Here is an 18,922-nt window from a genome sequence, read left to right as displayed (position 1 = left end):
TGTTTATGTTGTGAATACAGCGGAACTAAATGAAAAGTTTTACTGTTCGACGTAACACCCGGAACTTCCGGTTACACCGGGCAGTGTTTCCTGTTTTCTCTTGAGCAGCGGCCTCTTCGCTCCTGACTGCGCTAAAAACAGTGGAAGAAGGCTCAAATCGGTAAAATTTTTTTACAGTAATTGCCTCTATATTGTTGTTAGTATTTCGTAGATTTAATATTAAGTCGAAGGATTGTGTGTTTGTCTTTACTCATCGACATTTAACTGTAGTTTGCTAACGAGTCGGCTTCATGCTAACCATTTTTAAAAAATGCAGTTGGATGTAGATGAGTTATTATATAAATTAAAATCAATATAAATGAAGAAGACACGGTTATGTATCAAATAATAGTGTCAAAATCAACAAAACTTCACTGCCGTGACTTGTCTTTACTGTCAGACCAAAATAAGGGACAGTAGCACGGGTTCTATTGCGGAATTTCAGAGGATGAAGATATCGGGAACCAAAGGCTTTATTATTGTATTGTAATAGTTATAATGTTATGTTCATTTATGAAGGGGTTAATAGTTACAACAGTGGGGGGGGGGGGGGGGGCGTTGCAGTATTACACAGCATCATACTTTTGTCAACGCTGTCATCGAAACGGTTCCAGGTGGTTTCTGAACTGGTTCTGTGACGCTCTGAGACCATGGACGAGACGTCAGCAGGTAGTTTGTCCGACCCGGACCCAGACAGTCCTGGACCTTTGAACCGCGGGTGCTTGCTTGACCAGACTGACGATCTTTGCCAGGATATGTCGGTCATCGTCCCAGAAACTCCCAGGTACCGTTTGTCTGTGACGTCAGCACCAGGAAACTGAAGACTTAAATATTCAAATAGAAATATGATGTGTTGTTAAAGGTGAATGTTTTTTTGTTGTTTTGCTAATTTTATTTTATTTTTTTCATTCTGTGCAGTCCACAGTTGGGCAAACGCAGAAGATTAAGACGAGTCTCAGCAGAACGATTAAACTCTGTAAGTCCCAGCTCAGGCTGGTGTTGACCACAGGCCGTAGTCCAAAACAGGACTGTCCACCGGTTGGTCACTCACTCAGGTGTGTGTTTTCTTGACCAATGATGGTCTTTGATTTCAGGCTGGGGTCCGTACGTCACTGGACAGAGGCTCTTTTTCCCCCAGCACAGATGGAGGTTTCTCCAAACGCCGGCGGCTAGCAGCAGCATCAGTAGCATCAGCATCGATGTCAGGATCAAGTGTCGATGGTTTTGTTCCTGCTTCATCTCTGAGGTCGTTCCCCCTCACCTCCTGGCTGGAGGCCTCGCTGTCCACCGTCTCCTGTTTCTCCTCCACTTCTTCATCCTCTTCTTCCCAGTCCTCCTCTGCATCCTCCTCGTCACTGTCCTCGTCTTCATCATCCTTCTCCTCCACTCAAGTCTCACAGGAGGACGTAGAAGTATTGGCTCTCACCACATCCACAGCAGAGTCCAGTCTTTCAAGATTCAGAAGGAGAGAGACAGGGAGGGAGGGAGAGAGGGGGAGGCGAACCCCAGTGTCACTGTCACCATCATCACCGCAACGACAGACGCCAACGCCATTTCCTGATTCTGACTCTGTGTCCTTCCTCACAGAAGAGGAGAGGAGGTGGCTGGACTCCGAACAGGGTAATACCTCTCCAGGTGAGTACTCACATGTATATATTAGTGTTTGAAGTATTTTCCAAAACAAACTTAAAGTTCATAGCTCAGACCAAAGTCCATAGAGAAAATCAGTGATTTTAGAACTATGGAGGGTCAACTTAACCTTCGTGTTTGTGATTGTCTCCAGCAGCAGCAGTGGAGGAGATCGTTATTAGTGATGATGATGAGACGTTTGTCCGTTCGTTGCAGACGACTGAGGACGAGGCTTTTGCTCGTAACCTTCAGGTGAGAACAGTTGGGCTCCGGTTCGCCACATGTACAGGAACGAACATTCTAGAATCTTTTTCTCTGACGTTTCAGGCCCAGTTTGACCGAGAGGAGCAGCACCACAGACAGCAGTTTCGTCAGCATCAACATCATCAGCCTCACCATCAGTACAGACACCACACAGTGAGACTGACTCTTTAAATTCTCGTCCTGTCACATGGGAAAAATCAGTTCAGATGTGATTTAGAAAATGTTTGACTGATAACTGTAAGAAGAGCACGCCCTACAGAAAGATGAAGACACTGATGAGACAGATGTCTGTCCTCTGGACTGGCTGGAGCTGCTGTCCCTCTGATCTCCACCTATTCTTCTCTGCAGATGTTCCCTCACACCACCCCCAGCTGGATGTCTCAGATCCTGATGGCAGTTTCTCCTGATGCGGCTTTTCATGATGGTACATTTTCTCACAGTCAGAGCGCCACATTCTGGTTGTTGTTTGGAACAGCACTTAGCCCCACTAACCCTGCTAGTTCTTAACAAAACACTTCTCCTCCACAGAACTGATTGGTCAGCACCGACCCAGAGGGCGGAACAGAAGGAGGAACCCTTTCCTGGACGGACCAGGAGACTCTCAGGGAAATGACTACGAGGTGAGAAACAGAAACAACACACCACTGAAGCTGAGCTTCAACAGGGTTTAATACACTCCATGTCTCCAGGTCTGGGGAGAACCTGTGATCAACAGCTAGTTCTGGATGGACTAGTCAGGGAGTGGGTCAGGTTTTAGTCAATGACAGGTCAATAAGTCTAAGAGATTTGACCTTTGACCTGAGGATAGAGGACTCTGTGACATCAGTGCTGTTCCGACCTTCATGTCTTCCATGTCCTCCTTGTTCTTCAGGCCCTGCTGGAGTTCGAGGAGCGTCAAGGTTCCGTCATGTCCAAGAAGTTGACGCAAAGAGAAATTCAACGTTTTCCGACCAAAACCTTCAAGAATGCGAGCTGTGGTGGGAACACACAGTAAGTTCTCCAATTCCTCAGGGTTCCTCCAGATGGACATCATCAGCAAGAGCTCATGTGACACTCTTCTTCTGTGTCTCTGCAGGTGTCAGATCTGCTTCTGTGACTACACCGACGGCGAGAAGCTCAGGATGTTGCCCTGTTTCCATGACTACCACATGAAATGTATCGACCGGTGGTTGAAGGTAAACACACACCGCACACACACACACTGACATTATCTTTAAACAATGTTCAACATTTTTTTAAAACATCCAATCTTCTCGTCGCCCCCTACAGGACAACACCACCTGTCCTATCTGCAGGGCCAATCTGGCTGATGGAGACACATTGGCTCCTCCCAACCTTTGACCTCTGACCTCTGTGTTCTATGTTTTGAAGATCCATGTTGTTTTAAAGAATGACTCTCATTGTGTTTGATCTGTTTTTAATCTTTTATTATAAGAAGTATTAAAACATTTTGACTTCATTGTTGTTTTCCTCTGGTTTACAACCAAGACCATTTGAAGTTTGAAGTGGTTTCATTTCTGTTTCATTTTTCCTCAGTCAGAGACTGAGGTGTTATTGAAATATGATGTTAGGGTCCTGGACTGGTTCAGGTTCCACCTCTGAGTCCTCAGGCGTCTGGGATGATGTCACCATTGTTGCCATGACCACAGTTTCAGAAACCGCTGTGCAGTGAGGACAGCCAACCAGACAGAAACGAAGTTGGTGGGAGAGGGCTGAACAACTACTGCTGAGATCTTCAGTCATCAGAACCTAAACATGTTCCATGAAACTGAGGCTCACCAGTGCCCCATGTGGATCCTGGAGTTACCACATGTTAAAACAGAAATCCCTGGGTCTACATGAAAACGTTGAAGTTGAGAAGCAGAGGAGGACTTCAACATTTCATTTTAACTCAGTCAAATACTATTCCAATAGGTGGCAGCATATGGCTTTAAAAAAAAAAAAACAGTGCTTGAAGATCTTTGTCTCTTTCTTCAATTTCTGCCCACAGTGGAAAATGTGAGTGAATTAAAACTAAGAGATTGTTATATTTCACTACAGACCATTTTCTGACACTTTTCTTCAGTGGTACGCCTAAGGGTTTTTCTGTAAAATATGAGCTGATGTCGGGAAACACTGGTGAGCACCAGAAAGTCTCAGCAGCAAAACTATCACCAGGTAATCACAGATTAATTTGTACATTGTCAGATGGGATTAGATTAAGATTAGTCTGGGTCTACTGTGATACTGTCACTCCTCGTAGTAGCGTTTCTTCATGGCTCTGTATTTTCTCAGGTAGTATAGCGCCTCCAGCTCTCGGGCCACATACTCTCCTCGAGTGATCATCTCCTTGATCTTCTCTGGATCCTGAACCTCCTTGTTTTTGTTAAACGCTGCTCGCAGTCGATCCCGGAAGTAGTCGCCTCCTTTGGGATACTCACGGCCGAGATACAGGAGCTAAAGAAAGGAGTTGAACAACATGATGCTAGTGTTTTTACAACGTTAGCTGCACGTGTGTAAAACTTTACTTATTTTAAGACACTTTTAGTAATATTAGTCTTAAATCATCTAACTTTTAGACACGTTTGATACAACATACTTAGCTTTGAAATAATTAGATACAGTGGGGCTTCAAGATCCGAGCTCCCCGACATACGAGTTTTCCAAGTTACAAGTCTGGAACTTTTGCAAAATAATACAAAATGTTTTCTTAATTATTGTTATATTATCAATATATTTGTTTATATCTATTTTAATGGGGAAAATGCAAACGAGATACAAGTGGATTGACAGACAAGTGCTGTTGTGGAACGGATTGCACTGGTGTCTCAAAGCCCCACTGTATTTCCAAGTTTTCTCTTTACATGTTGTCTAAATTATTTTTAGGGCCAATATTCAGACATAATTTTCTCCTACACACTCTTTATAATGGATTTTGGGTTAACTTTGCTTGACTCTTCTGCAAACTGACGTTTTTATACAGTCGAACCACTTCAGCTCTCAGAGGGTTCGCCATCGTCCCTGGTAACAGAAGAAAATAAAACAAATGTTTAGCATAATTATATTCAATGGCAATTTTGGAAAGTTCTAATTTACTAATTCATTGGGACGTAGACATGGCTTTTAACTTTAAAATGCACCAATGACTGCAATAAAAATACAAACCAATCGCTGTTCCGGCTCCGATATCTCCCAAACCTTCAACATAACTATGACTTTCACTGTGTCCAACATTGTATCTAATCAAATCAAAAGCAATTCTCTGGTGTAGTACTCCAACATAACTCAAGTAAGTTTGACCTTTAACCTGAAAAGAAACATTAGGTGTCTGTGTGTTCTCACCTGTGCTCGTCCCTGAACTTTGTTCTGTTGAGCCGAGCCTTTAGCTTCGCGTTTAGCTTCAAATTCTTTTCATTACTTTCGTCAAAGCGTCGACGTTTAAGCTCGTGTGTCTATTCTCACTCTTATATAAACTCGATGATATTGAACATTTACTCTCCAGACTATTTTCTTAAATCTTGATTTGTCCCTCAGTCAAACAGCTGCCTGGTAAACAAAACCAAAGATGAAAAAAAGTAACAAGATGGCAATCGCATCAAACCGGAAGTGCAGACTTCTTATCGTCCTTGCGTGAACCACAGTTGATCACTGACAATCTCTGTTTAGTTGAAATGGATAAATAATTATGGAAAGAGGTCAAGACTTGTGTCACTGCACGTTGCTATACAAAAAACAGTAACACTAGTTTCAGATAAGACGTTGTTATGACCTGTATTCTATCCCCAGTATTTAATGTAAAATATGTTTTGCTACGTATTTCTCAAGTTTAACTTTTTTAATCTCATTTTGGAAACACAGACTTGTCGATCTTGGTTAATCACGTCACAAAATACGCTGTTTGCTGTTTAACTGGGCTAAACTAGACCAGAGTCTTTCTAATGACGGACAGGTCGAAGTGCTTTCTTTATTTTCCTGGTCACGTTCAGTCAGTTTTGTCCCCTCTGACTTACCGTAGTGGCGGTTTCTTGTTTCTTGCGTCTTGTCCAGTGTCCTAACCATAATCAAAATAGTCCCGCCTCTTTATGCCTATGATTGGTTTTTTTGTGCTAAGAGGTAGCTGATTTGGTAAACGTTGTGTTTGACGTCAGGTTTAACCAATCAGCGCCTTATCTAGGCGGGGTTTCTTCCTCCGATGAATTAGAAAAAAATTAACGCCTGGTAACATTTAACATTTTCGTTGTTGTTTCCGAAAAGTTTATTCTTTTAAGTAAGTAATTCGCTGTATTTGATAATTGGTTTTAAATGTTAGAGCTTTAGTCCAATGTTAACAATCGTTTCGCACTGTTTCTGTTCAACATTCAACCGGTTGTTAACTTTTCAATCCGTTGTTTTGTGTTGAAGGTAGAGTTAGCTGTTAGCCGCCTGTCAAATCCAGAACTAACTTCACTAACTCTTTTTACTGATGTTCTATCAACTTTTTGTGGTAAATTGTTTACAATAATGGTTTCACTCGGATTTCCTTTTTTGTTAATTTTTAAATTTTAAATGTATTCGTAAAACTAGAGCGCAATCTTCCATAGACAGTTTATTTTCTTGACCGTAGGTCCTCCAAAATATAGACAATTGTTTTATTTGCAGGGCAAAATTTTAATAGTAAGATATAGACTTGTTCTTTAGCCTAAGTTTGGGCTGCACAGTAAACAGAAGTGGGAGAGTGACTGTATTTGTCTTTCAACCTCCGTATAATAAACATCCGGTTATTTTCCGGGCTGATTTGTCACTGTTTTTTTAATGAGGCCCAATTCGTTATTAACTCAAACTGAGGTTATTGTAAAACAAAACTTAATTTTCTGCTTTAATTCCCGACTGTCTGTACCTGCAGCTGTCACCATGGAGGAGACCACCCGCCTGGTGTCAACAGGAGACTGTGTGAAGATCTGGGATGCAGTCTCCATGGCTCCGCTGGAACAGTTCAACCCACACAGCATCAGTCACCCTGTGGCTCAGGCGTGCTGGAGCTCCAACAGTATCCTCTCTGTGTCACTGTTGACTGAGTCGTGGAGTCGATCATCATCGGTGTACCGTTGATGGCCGCTGTCAGGTTAAAATGTTTCACTGTCTCCGTTTGACTTCCCTTATATTTCTGACATATTTCAAAGGTTAAAGGTCATAGTCAAACTGTGTGACGCAACCTTGACTCAGGTCTCAGATCATTACCTGGTCAGTGCCAGCAGCAGCGGAGACAAACTGGTGGTCTCCAGTCTCAAGTCCAGCCCAGTTCCTCTGGTGGAACTGGCTGATGGGGTATGTGATGACAGATTGGACCCAGTGCAGCAGCAGTGGAACCACTATCACTATTTATTTCTTATTTCAATGTCTCTGTGTCTCAGTTGTTTTCACTGATTTCTCTGGACACTGGTGGTCTGTGGGACAGGTTTTATCTCTCCTCCTCCTCCTGCTCCTCCTCTGAACGCCTCTTCATCTTGGTGTCTTTCAGAAAAAACAGACCCGTGTGTGTCTGAGCTCCTCCTCCCAGTTTCTGGTGAGCGGGGGTCTGGATCACTGTGTTCACCTGTGGGACCTGAAGACCAAGAGACTGCACCGAACTCTCAAGGTGGGACTTTTCTCAGGTTTCCATCCTGAGACCCGCTGTGAGCGCTGTCTTTGTTGGAGGACAATGAACGAGACGACACAGACTGACAACATAACATATATATATATATATATATATATATATATATATACACACACACACACATACACATGGATATTACATACATACTTTCGTATATTCACACATATATAGACATTTAAAACATCAGCTGGAGCTTTGTCACTGATGGAGACCATCAGAACTCTCCTGTGGAGGGGCGCTGGTCTGCACAAGGTTTCCATCCGTTCACTGTTCCTTCTCCGTCTCGTCCTCAGGACCATAAAGAAGAAGTCACCTGTGTGTCCTTCAACTCCAACGACAGCTACATCGCCTCAGGCTCCACCAGTGGAGACCTGGTCCTTCACAGTCTGACCACCAACCTGTCCAGTAAAGCTTTTGGCCACGGCAGCAACCAGGTGAGTGCTGGTGTTTCAGGTGAGTTTGAATATTCAGAAGATCTGGACCAATCAAACTGTTTCCTCCTTCAGCCAATCCACGACCTCAGGCTGTCCACACTGAAGCGCTCCTTAATGGGCAGTGTGTCCGACAGTGGTACCGTCGTCCTCTGGGACGCCAACTCCCAGAAGGAGCTCCATGTGTTTGATGGAGCCCACAAAGCCCCCGGCTCCGGCCTGGCTTTCTCTCCTGCCAGCGAACTTCTGGTTGTCAGTGTGGGACTGGACAAGAAGATTGTCTGCTACGACACGGCCAGCAAGATGTAAGGCCGAGTGTGGACTGAAAATTATATCAGATAGAATGTGGAAAAAAATCCAGAACGTTCCAAAACTTCACTGGTGAATTTTCTCCTCATTCCTCTGTGACTGTGCAGCGTCCTGCGGCCAATCAGAGTGGACACTCCTCTGACCTCCGTGGACTTCACTCTGGACGGCACAGGTCTGGTGGTCGGATCTACGCAGGGAAAGATCTACCAGTACGACCTGAGGAACTCCAGCGCCCCCACCAAGATCACCGTGGCACACAAAACCTCGGTCACCTGCCTTCGCTTCCAGAGCAGCAGCAGCAGACACAAGGTATGGGCTGTGGTCGCCATGGAGACCACAGTATATAAGATCAAATACAGTGACAAAGTACATGAGTAGTACTCACTTTGGTTCTTCAGACGGGGGGGGGCACCTTTATAAAAACATTTTCTTTTTCCAGTCCACCAGTAAAATGGGCTCCACCAAAATCTCCAGCACCAAACGACTTTTGACCCGTGTGTCCAGCGGTCAGTCAGACCCCACCCCCAGCACAGGCTCCACCCCCCACAAACCATCCACAGGTGTCACTGGTGCAGAGGTCATGGCCAGGGTAGCTGAAGGTCAGCAGGGGTCAGAGCCCCCTGTGGCCATGGAGGAGAAGAACAAGGTGGGACGCAACAGCCTGGACGTCTTCTCTCCTGCACGAGACGGTGAGTGATGAGATTATTGATTAATCTGAGGATGATCGATTCTGAGGTCACTTTCTGTAATGATCAGACTTTTGTATGAATGAAGGTTTGTTTTCATTTAAGTCTGTTCAGTATTTATTTTATAGATTTACTGTGTAATTTTTAAACATTGTTTTGCTTTTTTTGTTATTACATCATGGGACAGAAAACTGAAATATTTTGACAAAGGTCATGATTTTAGACCAATGATGACGGAGGAATAACAATTAACTTCACAAATTAATTAACATGTTTATGTGACACCCCCCATGTGATGTCCTTTATTTGTCCCAGACTCCAGAACGCAGGGGCCAAGTGGAGACACGCCATTTGGACGGACACAAGGTAGGACAGTGACCTGCTGCTGATGCTGTTACTGCTGCTGCTGTTACTGCTGCTGCTGTTACTGCTGCTGATGTTACTGCTGCTGCTGTGTCAGCACTAACTTGTCCCTGTCCTTCTACAGTTTCCAGTCTGGAGCTGTTGTCCAGAGAGGGGGAGGGTCAGCAGCAGGTGGTGGGCAGGGCCAGTCTGGACATCTTCTCACCGGTCAGAGATGGTCAGTCTTCCCTGCAGTGGTGTGAATAGTTCAAATCACAGCGTGAACTTGTTGACAGTGCGTTTCTGTTTTTTTCCAGACTCTCACTCTGCTGATGGCTGTCATCGTAAAACTCCTCTGGGAACGCCGCTGCTCACCCCTGCAGGACGGTGCTACAGCCCACTGTCACTCTTCACGACCCCACCACCAATCAGAGAAGAAGAGCCAATTACTGCTGCCGCTGCTGGGTCATGTGACTCTGGAAAGGTGCTGCCCTGTGTCCGTTTTTCCATCATGATCTGAGCTAAAATCACAGATTTCCTCTGAAATCTGTGATTTTTTTTTCTATGGACTTTGGTCTGATTTTCTTTTTCTAACATTCAACAGTCAGACAAACCTAGCTGTTCCAGTCTGGAGGGCAATGGTCATGGCACGCCACCATCATCCCAGCAGACCAATCACATCCAACCAGCGCCACCATTCTTCACTCCAGAGCCAAGTCTACGCAGAGCCAATGGTTTCCAGGCTCCACTGAGCTGTGAGTCACCACAACATGGAGCTGCGCCCACCACAGCAGCGGGTCAGGCAGGTCTGTGACCACTGGGTCATGTGAACTTTGGCTACTGAAGGTCTGTGACCACTGGGTCATGTGAACTTGAACCTGTGGTTGATGCTGCTGTTATACCTTAGCCGAACCTCCAGAGGGAGCTGTTCAGACTTGAGTTTAATGATCCTGGTTCCTGACTTGTTGGTTCTCCGTCCTCAGCTCCTGTTCTGCCCCCGTCCGTCTCCTCCACTCTGACCCAGAACATTGCTGAGGTGGTGGGTCAGGGAGGTGCGGCTCCTCTCACTTCACTTCAGATCCACTTCATCCAGAACATGATCCATGAAACCCTGGAGGACCTCAGGTCTGGTCCTGACCACAGACTCGCACCACAGTGTGGTGGTGTCCACCCTGAGACTGATTTTTTTTGTCTCCATCTTTTCAGAGACACCTGGCACAGAGACATCGTCAACCTCCAGGTGGAGATGATTCGACAGTTCTACATCCAGCTGGTATGAACCGGTCCAGTAGAATCATCTCTGGGTTGTTAGCATGTAGCTGTTAGCTTTAAACCCAACCTTCAGTTAAAGTCCTCCACAGTCTGGGATCAATACATTTGAATGGAATCTAATTTAAACATTAGAAAATGAAACCAGATGGTAGATGAGATGATGAAACACCAGGTGTCAGTGGACCATCAGCACTGACGTATCTGACTTGTCTTTTTAGAACGAGGTCCACTGTCTGATCGAGAAGTACTCTGTGAACGAGTCTCTGGTGGAGGAAGTTCACAGGCTCCGGGAGGAGAACCGCAAACTGAGGACCAACTACTGACCGCTACTCCTGACCTCGGCCCCGTCAACCGCCGAGGACAGAGAAGACGACCGTGAAGAGGAGTCACCAGCCAACTGCTGCTGCCAACGAACGACCACCGTCTGTCACTGAAGAAAAGAGCAGCGGCGCCTTGTGGAGCTGATCACTAATCAGTGCCGTGTGTATGTGTGTGTGTTTTGTAGATACTACGTGTGTGTGCGTGTATGTGTGTGTGTTTTGTAGATACCTGGAAAAAAGAAAGAAAAAATATTGAAAACTTGAACATTATGAACATGTAATTTAACTTTTCTGAAACAGATTTTATTGGTTTTTACCAGAATAAAGAACAAGTTTACATTGAAATGTTTCTGTCTTTAAATCATTATGTTCAGTTTTTTTTTGAGAAATTAAATTAATAACCAAATAAGGAACTCCAGCATCTGTTTAACACAAACTTATTTGGATAAAAACCACTTCAATCATAACACGACCTAAAAATGGAACTAGTTAAGTTTATCTTAGCCAAGTTGTTCATATACTGTTCCAAGGAAGCTAATAGTTCACTGTGAAAAGGGTGAGCTCAGAAATGGTTGGTCACTAGCTCCAAATGTAGCTAAATATGTTAAAGAAAAATATACCATTATAAAATTCATAAAACAATAAAAGTATGTCCTGAAGAAATACTAAAAAAAACATGTAAAATAGAACCAGAAAAAGTTAATTATTTGCAAAATATTTGCAAAAAGTTACATAAAAGATACTTTACAAACACTATAAATATTTATTCCTGTAGATGAAAAAAACCCACAAATATAAAAAATGTATGTATATCAAAACCTGATGCACTCAGGGGATTTACTGGGTGCATCAGTGGGGGGCAGTGTCGCATCGTATCTGCTTAAAATAAATAATCACCAGCTGCCGCAGAAGAAGAAACATTGGCAGCTTCTTCCGGTGCTTTTAAAGAACGGCGGGACGCTACTCATTTACCAGTCTGCTGGAGCTTTCTGCTTTCGGTCCGTAGTCAGACTTCACAGCGTGGTTAAACATGGTGCGGACTAAAGCCGACAGTGTCCCTGGGACTTATAGAAAAGGTAAAGACAAACAACGAGGACACTTGCCGTGTACTCGATGAGAAAATCAGGATTTAGACAAAGTTTGGTTATTGTTTAGTTAAGTATTGGGAGAACACCGCTGAAAGCGCTTGGAGCTGGCCGTTTGTCAGCGTTAAAATGATGTAAAAATGATTTAAATTTATTGTGACACGACATTTAAAAACTGACGTAATGACGATAGACCGTTATTAGCGCAACACTGGTGAGTGAGATTTGTTAAACCAACCAAACTTGCTAAACTTCTGCCTCTGGTGGCAGAAATCCCGCCAACGTCCAGTTTTCCAGCTGCGTTAACTTAAGTTTCCGCCTTGAGGAAAACGATTGACATTAGCTCCAGGTCGTGGTAAAACTGTCTTTAACAGATTTCCGCCGACATTGTAATGCTGTTGTATTTGTTCCCTTAGACGACAATACGTGTTTTGTGCAAAGTGGCGCCAGATTTTAGCGCCTCGGCGGAGCTTGATGCAGACTGAACAGAACTCCATTGAGTTTGTTCACTTTTTTTACATGCATCTATCTCTTGATTTACGGTGTTGAAATGTTATCGTATGTATGCGAACAGCGATTTATTTTCGACATGAATGTTGGTGGTGTTCGGCGCACCGGGCAGTATTTCTTCTTAGGACTAAAGTTCTATTACTGTAGGGAGTACAACACAGACACAAAAAACCGTTAACATTAACTTTGGAAAAAAAGAGTAAGATTGAAAATAAGGGGGCGCCATTGTTCTACTGTGAGCATTGCTACGCACCGAAAACCAAAATAAACTCTGAAGGTTAGACACGTGAGTACCAGGGGACACTGGTACGGTTCAGTGATCTGAAGAACTCAGTACAGAGGGACATAACGTGTATGAATTCTTATATATATAAATATAATTATCGATAAAGACAACGGTTTGCTCATTGAATGTGACTGTAGCTGATTGAGTTTTTTTTTTTCATCTTTGAATGTATTTTACTAAAAAACATTTTCTTGTGTTTCTTTCTTTTTTGCAGCTGTTGCAGCTTCTGCTCCGAGGAAATCTCTGGGCTCTAGTTCAGCCAACTCTCCCAGCAGCAGCAGCAGCTCTGCCTCTACACCCTGTCAGTGACTCTCTCTCTCCCCACACTCACATCACCGTACTTTTTTTTATTTACAATTTTATTTTAAACCACATGAGCTTCAGACAAACTGTTGTTCTCTTCAATAACAGAAGAGGAAAAAAGTCACATTTCTTTCCAGAAAGGCTGCACATCACCATTGATCTGCACTGATTTAAAGTCAAACTGGTCTGGTCTTATTGACCTGGTTAACTGTCAATATATGAAACCACAAAAAAAGAAATGGTGTTAGACGCATACTGTCACCTGCTGAGCTAGAGTGTGTAGTGTCATGGATTCAGTTTTTATTTCAACTGATGAGAATTGTCACAGATTAGTATCAGTTTTTAACCAATTCACGGTGCAGCGTTACAGCCCCACTGAAGGGTGAACAGAGAACTGATGTAACTTTTCTTTTGCTAAGAAACAAATCCAAAATCCATGAAAGTCATTTAATTGGAAAATTCTGGTTTTTAATAGGTTGAAAACCAGAATGAATTATTTATCATTTGTTACTGATACTGTCCACGTTCCTATTCCATATTTTTACTGTTTGTTTTTGCCTCAGCCAAGAACAAATATGCCGGAGGAAATGCTGTGTGTCCTCGTCCCACTCCTACCTGGCAGAAAGGAATCGGGGATTTCTTCGGTGGTCCACCCAGAAAAACAGAGAAGGAGAACCAGTGTCCAGCACTGGTGGAGGACGATGAAGAGGCCGGAGGCAGCGGGATGTCAAAGGCCAACAGGAAGTGAGTCACATCTGAAGAAAGGTTAAACTTTGACCAAGATAGAAACAGGAAGTAGAATCAGTATACTATATCATTATTGGCACGAGGATATATTGAGTTTTTCCCCATTCTAACGTCAAAGTGTCATTAAAGTAAATACACAATGCTGTTCCATTTGAACATGAGGTTACTAACATTGGAACAGAGGGATCACTAGAGAAGAAAGAAAGGGAAAAAGAAAATTCATTAACACCAGGAATATTGGACTGGGAATTGGTGATTAATAAAAAATCAATACACTGATGTAGGATATTGATACAGTACCAGAAAAGAAAATACTATATCACAGTACTTCAGTGTATGAAATTATATTTTCTTACAACCATATATCTGGTATCAAGGTTGGGGGTTTGATTCCCATCTCTAACTTTGTGTGGTCTGTTATGACCCTGTGATGGATGAAATGGTGGTTACCACTGGGCCCTGCACCATGGTTTTGTGTATTTTGGACTGATGTTCTCTCATGTGCAGGTCCAGGCCTCTGCCTGATGAGGAGGATGAGGAATGAAGATGAAGGCTCCCTGACTCTGCTCAACCACTGGTTCATGTACATCTGTATATATATTTTTTTTACACTTTGTATAGTTGATTAAACATTTGGTCATGTTTGGAAGTTGCTGAGTTGTGTGTGTGTGTGTGTCTGAACGGGCTCCTCAGATTTGGGCTGTAGATGGTTAGTGGTAACCAGCAGTAACCTGTCACCAAAGTCTAAGAAAATTGATCAATTCACATCAGTGGTAATTTAAAAAATGTCCACCAGAGGCAGCACTGGTTGATTTTCTTCATTCAGTGTCTTGGTTCTGAACATTGTGACATGTGGGACCTTTAAAGACTTGGGTCCAAAATGTTTAAAGTCCCAGGTCTGTATCTTGGGTTCTGTGTCACCGGTTCGGCCCAGAAATCAGGAAACAGTTCCAGTAAATGGGAAAATGTTTTGTAATGGGATTGGATCGAAGTCAGAAACAGACTCGGAGGCTCTGAAGGTCTGGATCATCAGCTCCCGAATGATCCTGGTGCTACACAGGCTTCCATCTGATGAACAGAGACGGGTGTTCTCCAGCGTGAGCAGCGGTGACGGAGACGTTGGTAGGTAAAGTCTTCATTGATCTGAGTGTTCTCAGAGCGCCCTCTACTGGATCACTGTTCCATGGAGCGCTCCAGTCTAACGTATACTTAGTTAAGGTTCCACTATAGAACCGTTAATTCTAAAATGTGTGAACTTTGTTCAATTATTTATTTTTGACAAAAAGTGGTTTAGAACATACAAGTGTTGTACAGTGAACTGAAGTAGTTGTATTACACTGGAAATCGTAAAAAAGTGAGTTTGCTCCATTTATAGATTAATAAAATGGAAGAAATTGAAAGGACAGTGACCTCATTCGGTTCATCTTAATATTTCTAAAGGATTTAACACAACCTAGTGGTTATAGTTTGCATTTCTTAATAAAAATTCACTGGGTGTCTTGGGTTCACCTAAATCTGTCACAGAGTACATTTAAATCATGTTCTTCTACTTCAATTAGAAGCTAATGAAAAAAAACATCGGTCCGTGAACACAACGCCACGTCGTGAGGTTCAAAGGTCAAAAGTAAACACTGGTACGTGAGCCCAGGCGGCCATACCGGCGAGAACCGACCTCCAGTCGGTGGTTGTTCCGAAACGACAATTCCATGGAACTAACAGTAACTAGCGGCTGTGAAAGAGGACCGTTACTTTTAGCCCCGCCCCTCTGACTCTGTGGTATAACCGATCAACTTCCCGCAGAAGCTTCTCCACTCTGTCAGCGGCGGGAAGCGACGCTGCTGTGGGCTGCGGAGAGCACGGTTTCTCTCCGCTCCTCTTTCTCCCCCCACCCAAGAAGACAGCACAGGGGAGCAGGTGCGTGAAGGACGACGCAGTACCGACCCGGTGCGGTAGGAGAGGGTCTGGCAGAGAAGATGTCGAGCGGCGGATGGAGGTGGACGGTGGTGGTTCTGACCTGCCAGCACAAAGACAGCGTCTACGCCTTCCAGAGAGGTGAGTGAAGCGTCTGTCTCCGCGGTACGATCTTTGTCACCCTCCTGACAGTTCACTCCTCCTCTGGTTCTAAGGGGACTTACAACTTTCATAAATTATTATGATGTTCAGGGGGCCATTTTCTGATCTGTTTATTTATTTTTGTTATTACTTTTTATTACTGTGCAATATTTTTAGCCGTGTAGCCTTAGCCTAGCCTGGCTGTTAGCTATCTCTGGCTCTCTGATGTATTGTTCTCAGCTGTTACTCTAACTACAGCCAAACCGAGCAGTGAATGAGTGAAGTTCCACGCTCCTGTAAGACAGTGGTTCTCAGTTATTTTCTGTCATACAGACAGAAATGTTTTCACGCACCCACTCCGACCCCCCCACACCCTCGGGAATCAAAATACTATTAAGAACCTGATAACATGTATATTTTTTTATCTGTACAGACCACTGTATGAACTGCTGCCACCTGGGGTGAGAAGCAGGTCTGAACCAGGCTGAGGGTCATGTGATCATCAGCCTGAAAGATTGTTTTTTTTGTGTGTGTTTCAGAGCTGGAGCTGCGGCAGCAGTGTGGCTTCATCTCTGAAGATGCCTTGCTCCTGACTGTTCAGGACCGTCGTCAGCCCGTGGGCAGCGGAGGGGCCACGCTGAACGCCCTGCTGGTCGCTGCTGAACACCTGAGTCACAGAGCAGGACACACAGTAAGTCTGTGTCAGAGGAGGTGCCGACCAATCACGTGTCTACCCATGATTCCCAGCTGTGCACAGTAGTTGTTGACAGCCGTCATGGTCAGTTGGTCCAAACGTGTCCAAACAGCTGTTGACAACAGCCAATGAGAGCGATCCAAAGAAGATTGATGTGACTAACCCTGAGCGTCTGGCTGGAGAATAATACTCACTGGTTGTATTTCCAGTTCTTCAGGATGTGTCCTGTCTGAATGTTTGATATCTGGGACACACCTGTGCAGGGACCAATTACCCCAGTAATAATCCACCCTTGAAGTGTCTACAGACAAACTGTTCTGTTTGTTTTTGTTCAGGTGGTGACGGCCGACGTCCTGAACGGCGCTCACATCCTGATCCTCCACACAGTAGGTCCAGTCACACCCAGCTACACTTACTGTTAATGACCCCTGGACACAGGCACACTCAGTGGTTAGGGCTAGGGTCATCACAGAGGTCATCATCATCATCATCACTGTTTTATTGCTGATCCTTTTTTTCAGGGACGAGATTTTCCATGGAGCTCCTGCAGCAGAGCGTTCTGCTGGCTGCCCCGAGAGAAACCGGATCAGAAGGTCCAGGCTCCGGTCTGCTGCCTGGATCTGCTTCTGGACTGTCTCAGTACCAAGGTCAGCTTCCTGTCTTCATGTCTCAACTTCAGGAGATTTATTTATTTTAATAAATGAACGGTAGAAGGTGATGACTGACTGTTGTCGTCCATTAAACTGTTGTTGTTGTTGTTGTTAGATCTGTCCTGGTTCTCCTCCTGGTGTTTGGGTCTGCAGTACTGACATGATCCTCACTGTCCCTCCTGACTTTGGTGAGTCTCTAACACACACACACACACTCTAACTGTTACTGGCTTCTACAGTTGTGTGTATTTGTGTAGTACACAGCTGTATTGACGGTGTAAATATCCCTTCAAAGTGACATAGTGGTAAAGACAGACAGTTCCTTATACCTGAACGACTGACAACTACACATCATCATCATCATCATCATCACCATCATCATCACCTGACACTGCTGGCATTTGATGACATCAATAGTTGGAACAGATAGAAATATTTGACAGGAGTTCAGACTGAACCGACTGGTCAGACCAGGACTTCAAAAGAACCAACCTGATATAATGATAAGGTGTATGTGTGTGTGTATGTGTGCGTGTGTGTGTTTCAGCTCTCTCCTGGGAAAGTTTCTCTGGTGTTCGTGTGCTGTCAGTACCAGGTGACGTGTCCTATGCAGCCAACCATGGAGTCTACCTGTGTGACCAGCAGGTGCTTCTACTTCCTCTAGTTTATTATGTATTTCCTGTTTTTATTCTGTCTTGGTAAAGATAATGAAACATATTTATATTAGTGTAAAATTGTTTGTTTTTTTTAAACACTTTTTTGGTTGCTCTGAAGGTGTGTTTGTTTTGTGTGACAGGGTCAGGTCAGGGACATTATCTACAAGGGAACCAATGAGCAGATTCAACAGGCACTCATGCCTGATGGGAAAGTACCGCTGGTATGTTCTAACGTTGAAGCTGGTCTTTGTTACTCTTTGTTGTGGTGTGAGCTCCCAGATGATTATCCCAGCCTGTCACTCAGCTGAGCTCATGTTACAGGAAGTGGTTTCATTATTATTATTATGGTCTGGACCATAATAGACAGAACCTTCTTAGGAGCTGCTGAATAATCTAGAACCTTCAGAGCTTTGAGCTGCTGGAACGTCAGGTTCTGTCAAACTCTGAGGTCAATAGGTCAGGTGACAGGACCAGCTGCTGTGAGAGCTTCAATGTTTTTTTTATCCTGTTGTTTCAGGTTTCTGGTCCAGTTTTCTTCAGCAGCTCTGTGTCAGAGAAGCTGCTGCAGACCCACGTCACTCCACCTCTGGACGGCTGCACCTACCTGGGCCTGGACTCTGGAGCTCCGCCCCTGCAGGTAGACGGGAGCCAAACAATCAAACCTCTCAAATAAAAATGTCATCCAGAACTCTCATAAAAACCTGAGTTGTCCCTCCACTGCCCTCTCTCTCCCCCTGCCCCTCAGATTTCTCTCTTCCTGGACATGCTGAAGTGTCTCTGCTCAGATCTGACTCAAGACCAGTTTGTGACTGAGGAGAGAGCCGGCTGCAGTTCCACTGTGGGGCCACAGGGGGTGATGGTGAGAGGAGGCAGGACAGAACTGTGGAGAATTCTCAGAGGAACTCCACTCATGCTGGGTTGGTGTCTCCACGTCAACATGTTGCTTCATTTATCTGAGGACCCGAAGGCAGCGCCGGGGATTGAACCCTCAACCCTCCTGGAGTGCTACGATTGTGTAATATACATATCCACC

The 18,922-nt window shown here is 44.3% G+C and overlaps 5 protein-coding genes across 10 annotated transcripts in view; 4 read left to right on the top strand and 1 right to left on the bottom strand.

Annotated features, from left to right (window-relative positions):
- The first annotated feature begins 17 nt into the window (after positions 1 to 17).
- On the top strand, positions 18 to 3,391 carry LOC103379720 (uncharacterized protein DDB_G0271670). 2 transcript variants are annotated; one of them, XM_008311364.2, is made up of 11 exons: positions 18 to 160; positions 654 to 823; positions 958 to 1,015; positions 1,134 to 1,674; positions 1,826 to 1,920; positions 1,996 to 2,085; positions 2,281 to 2,356; positions 2,461 to 2,552; positions 2,804 to 2,922; positions 3,008 to 3,107; positions 3,202 to 3,391. In XM_008311364.2, exons 2-11 carry the CDS (start codon positions 690 to 692, stop codon positions 3,271 to 3,273), a joined length of 1,377 nt encoding a protein of 458 aa, XP_008309586.1. In that variant the 5' UTR covers positions 18 to 160; positions 654 to 689; the 3' UTR covers positions 3,274 to 3,391. The 2 variants fall into 2 exon arrangements, with proteins under 2 accessions (XP_008309586.1, XP_008309585.1); XM_008311363.2 differs by having other exon boundaries at positions 19 to 160; positions 1,823 to 1,920.
- On the bottom strand, positions 3,346 to 5,510 carry lyrm5b (LYR motif containing 5b). The gene is made up of 3 exons (XM_008311365.3): positions 5,254 to 5,510; positions 4,883 to 4,932; positions 3,346 to 4,368 (listed from the first exon to the last, which is right to left on the bottom strand). Exons 2-3 carry the CDS (start codon positions 4,925 to 4,927, stop codon positions 4,162 to 4,164), a joined length of 252 nt encoding a protein of 83 aa, XP_008309587.1. The 5' UTR covers positions 4,928 to 4,932; positions 5,254 to 5,510; the 3' UTR covers positions 3,346 to 4,161.
- A 537-nt stretch (positions 5,511 to 6,047) lies between these two features.
- nedd1 (NEDD1 gamma-tubulin ring complex targeting factor) lies at positions 6,048 to 11,251 on the top strand. 5 transcript variants are annotated; one of them, XM_008311362.3, is made up of 16 exons: positions 6,048 to 6,178; positions 6,794 to 6,937; positions 7,121 to 7,215; positions 7,409 to 7,525; positions 7,840 to 7,980; positions 8,053 to 8,282; positions 8,394 to 8,595; positions 8,726 to 8,975; positions 9,288 to 9,338; positions 9,460 to 9,552; positions 9,632 to 9,798; positions 9,919 to 10,069; positions 10,298 to 10,439; positions 10,521 to 10,587; positions 10,805 to 11,065; positions 11,098 to 11,251. In XM_008311362.3, exons 2-15 carry the CDS (start codon positions 6,802 to 6,804, stop codon positions 10,907 to 10,909), a joined length of 1,947 nt encoding a protein of 648 aa, XP_008309584.1. In that variant the 5' UTR covers positions 6,048 to 6,178; positions 6,794 to 6,801; the 3' UTR covers positions 10,910 to 11,065; positions 11,098 to 11,251. The 5 variants fall into 5 exon arrangements, with proteins under 5 accessions (XP_008309584.1, XP_024911768.1, XP_008309581.1 ...); XM_025056000.1 differs by having other exon boundaries at positions 9,919 to 10,111; XM_008311359.3 differs by having other exon boundaries at positions 9,919 to 10,120.
- A 573-nt stretch (positions 11,252 to 11,824) lies between these two features.
- pclaf (PCNA clamp associated factor) lies at positions 11,825 to 14,489 on the top strand. The gene is made up of 4 exons (XM_008311358.3): positions 11,825 to 11,982; positions 13,002 to 13,088; positions 13,654 to 13,834; positions 14,345 to 14,489. Exons 1-4 carry the CDS (start codon positions 11,937 to 11,939, stop codon positions 14,379 to 14,381), a joined length of 351 nt encoding a protein of 116 aa, XP_008309580.1. The 5' UTR covers positions 11,825 to 11,936; the 3' UTR covers positions 14,382 to 14,489.
- Positions 14,490 to 15,332: 843 nt separating this feature from the next.
- Positions 15,333 to 18,922, top strand: part of fcsk (fucose kinase) — an 11,038-nt gene continuing 7,448 nt past the window's right edge. The window contains 9 exon segments of the mRNA XM_025055999.1: positions 15,333 to 15,889; positions 16,429 to 16,580; positions 16,919 to 16,969; positions 17,105 to 17,230; positions 17,349 to 17,421; positions 17,781 to 17,878; positions 18,030 to 18,110; positions 18,407 to 18,526; positions 18,635 to 18,806. Coding sequence (XP_024911767.1) covers positions 15,811 to 15,889; positions 16,429 to 16,580; positions 16,919 to 16,969; positions 17,105 to 17,230; positions 17,349 to 17,421; positions 17,781 to 17,878; positions 18,030 to 18,110; positions 18,407 to 18,526; positions 18,635 to 18,806 — 952 coding nt within the window. The 5' untranslated portion in view covers positions 15,333 to 15,810.

Source organism: Cynoglossus semilaevis, chromosome 6 (genome assembly GCF_000523025.1).
Source record: "Cynoglossus semilaevis isolate Cse_v1.0 chromosome 6, Cse_v1.0, whole genome shotgun sequence".
Lineage (NCBI taxonomy): Eukaryota > Metazoa > Chordata > Actinopteri > Pleuronectiformes > Cynoglossidae > Cynoglossus > Cynoglossus semilaevis.
This window is presented reverse-complemented; position numbering and strand designations above follow the sequence as displayed.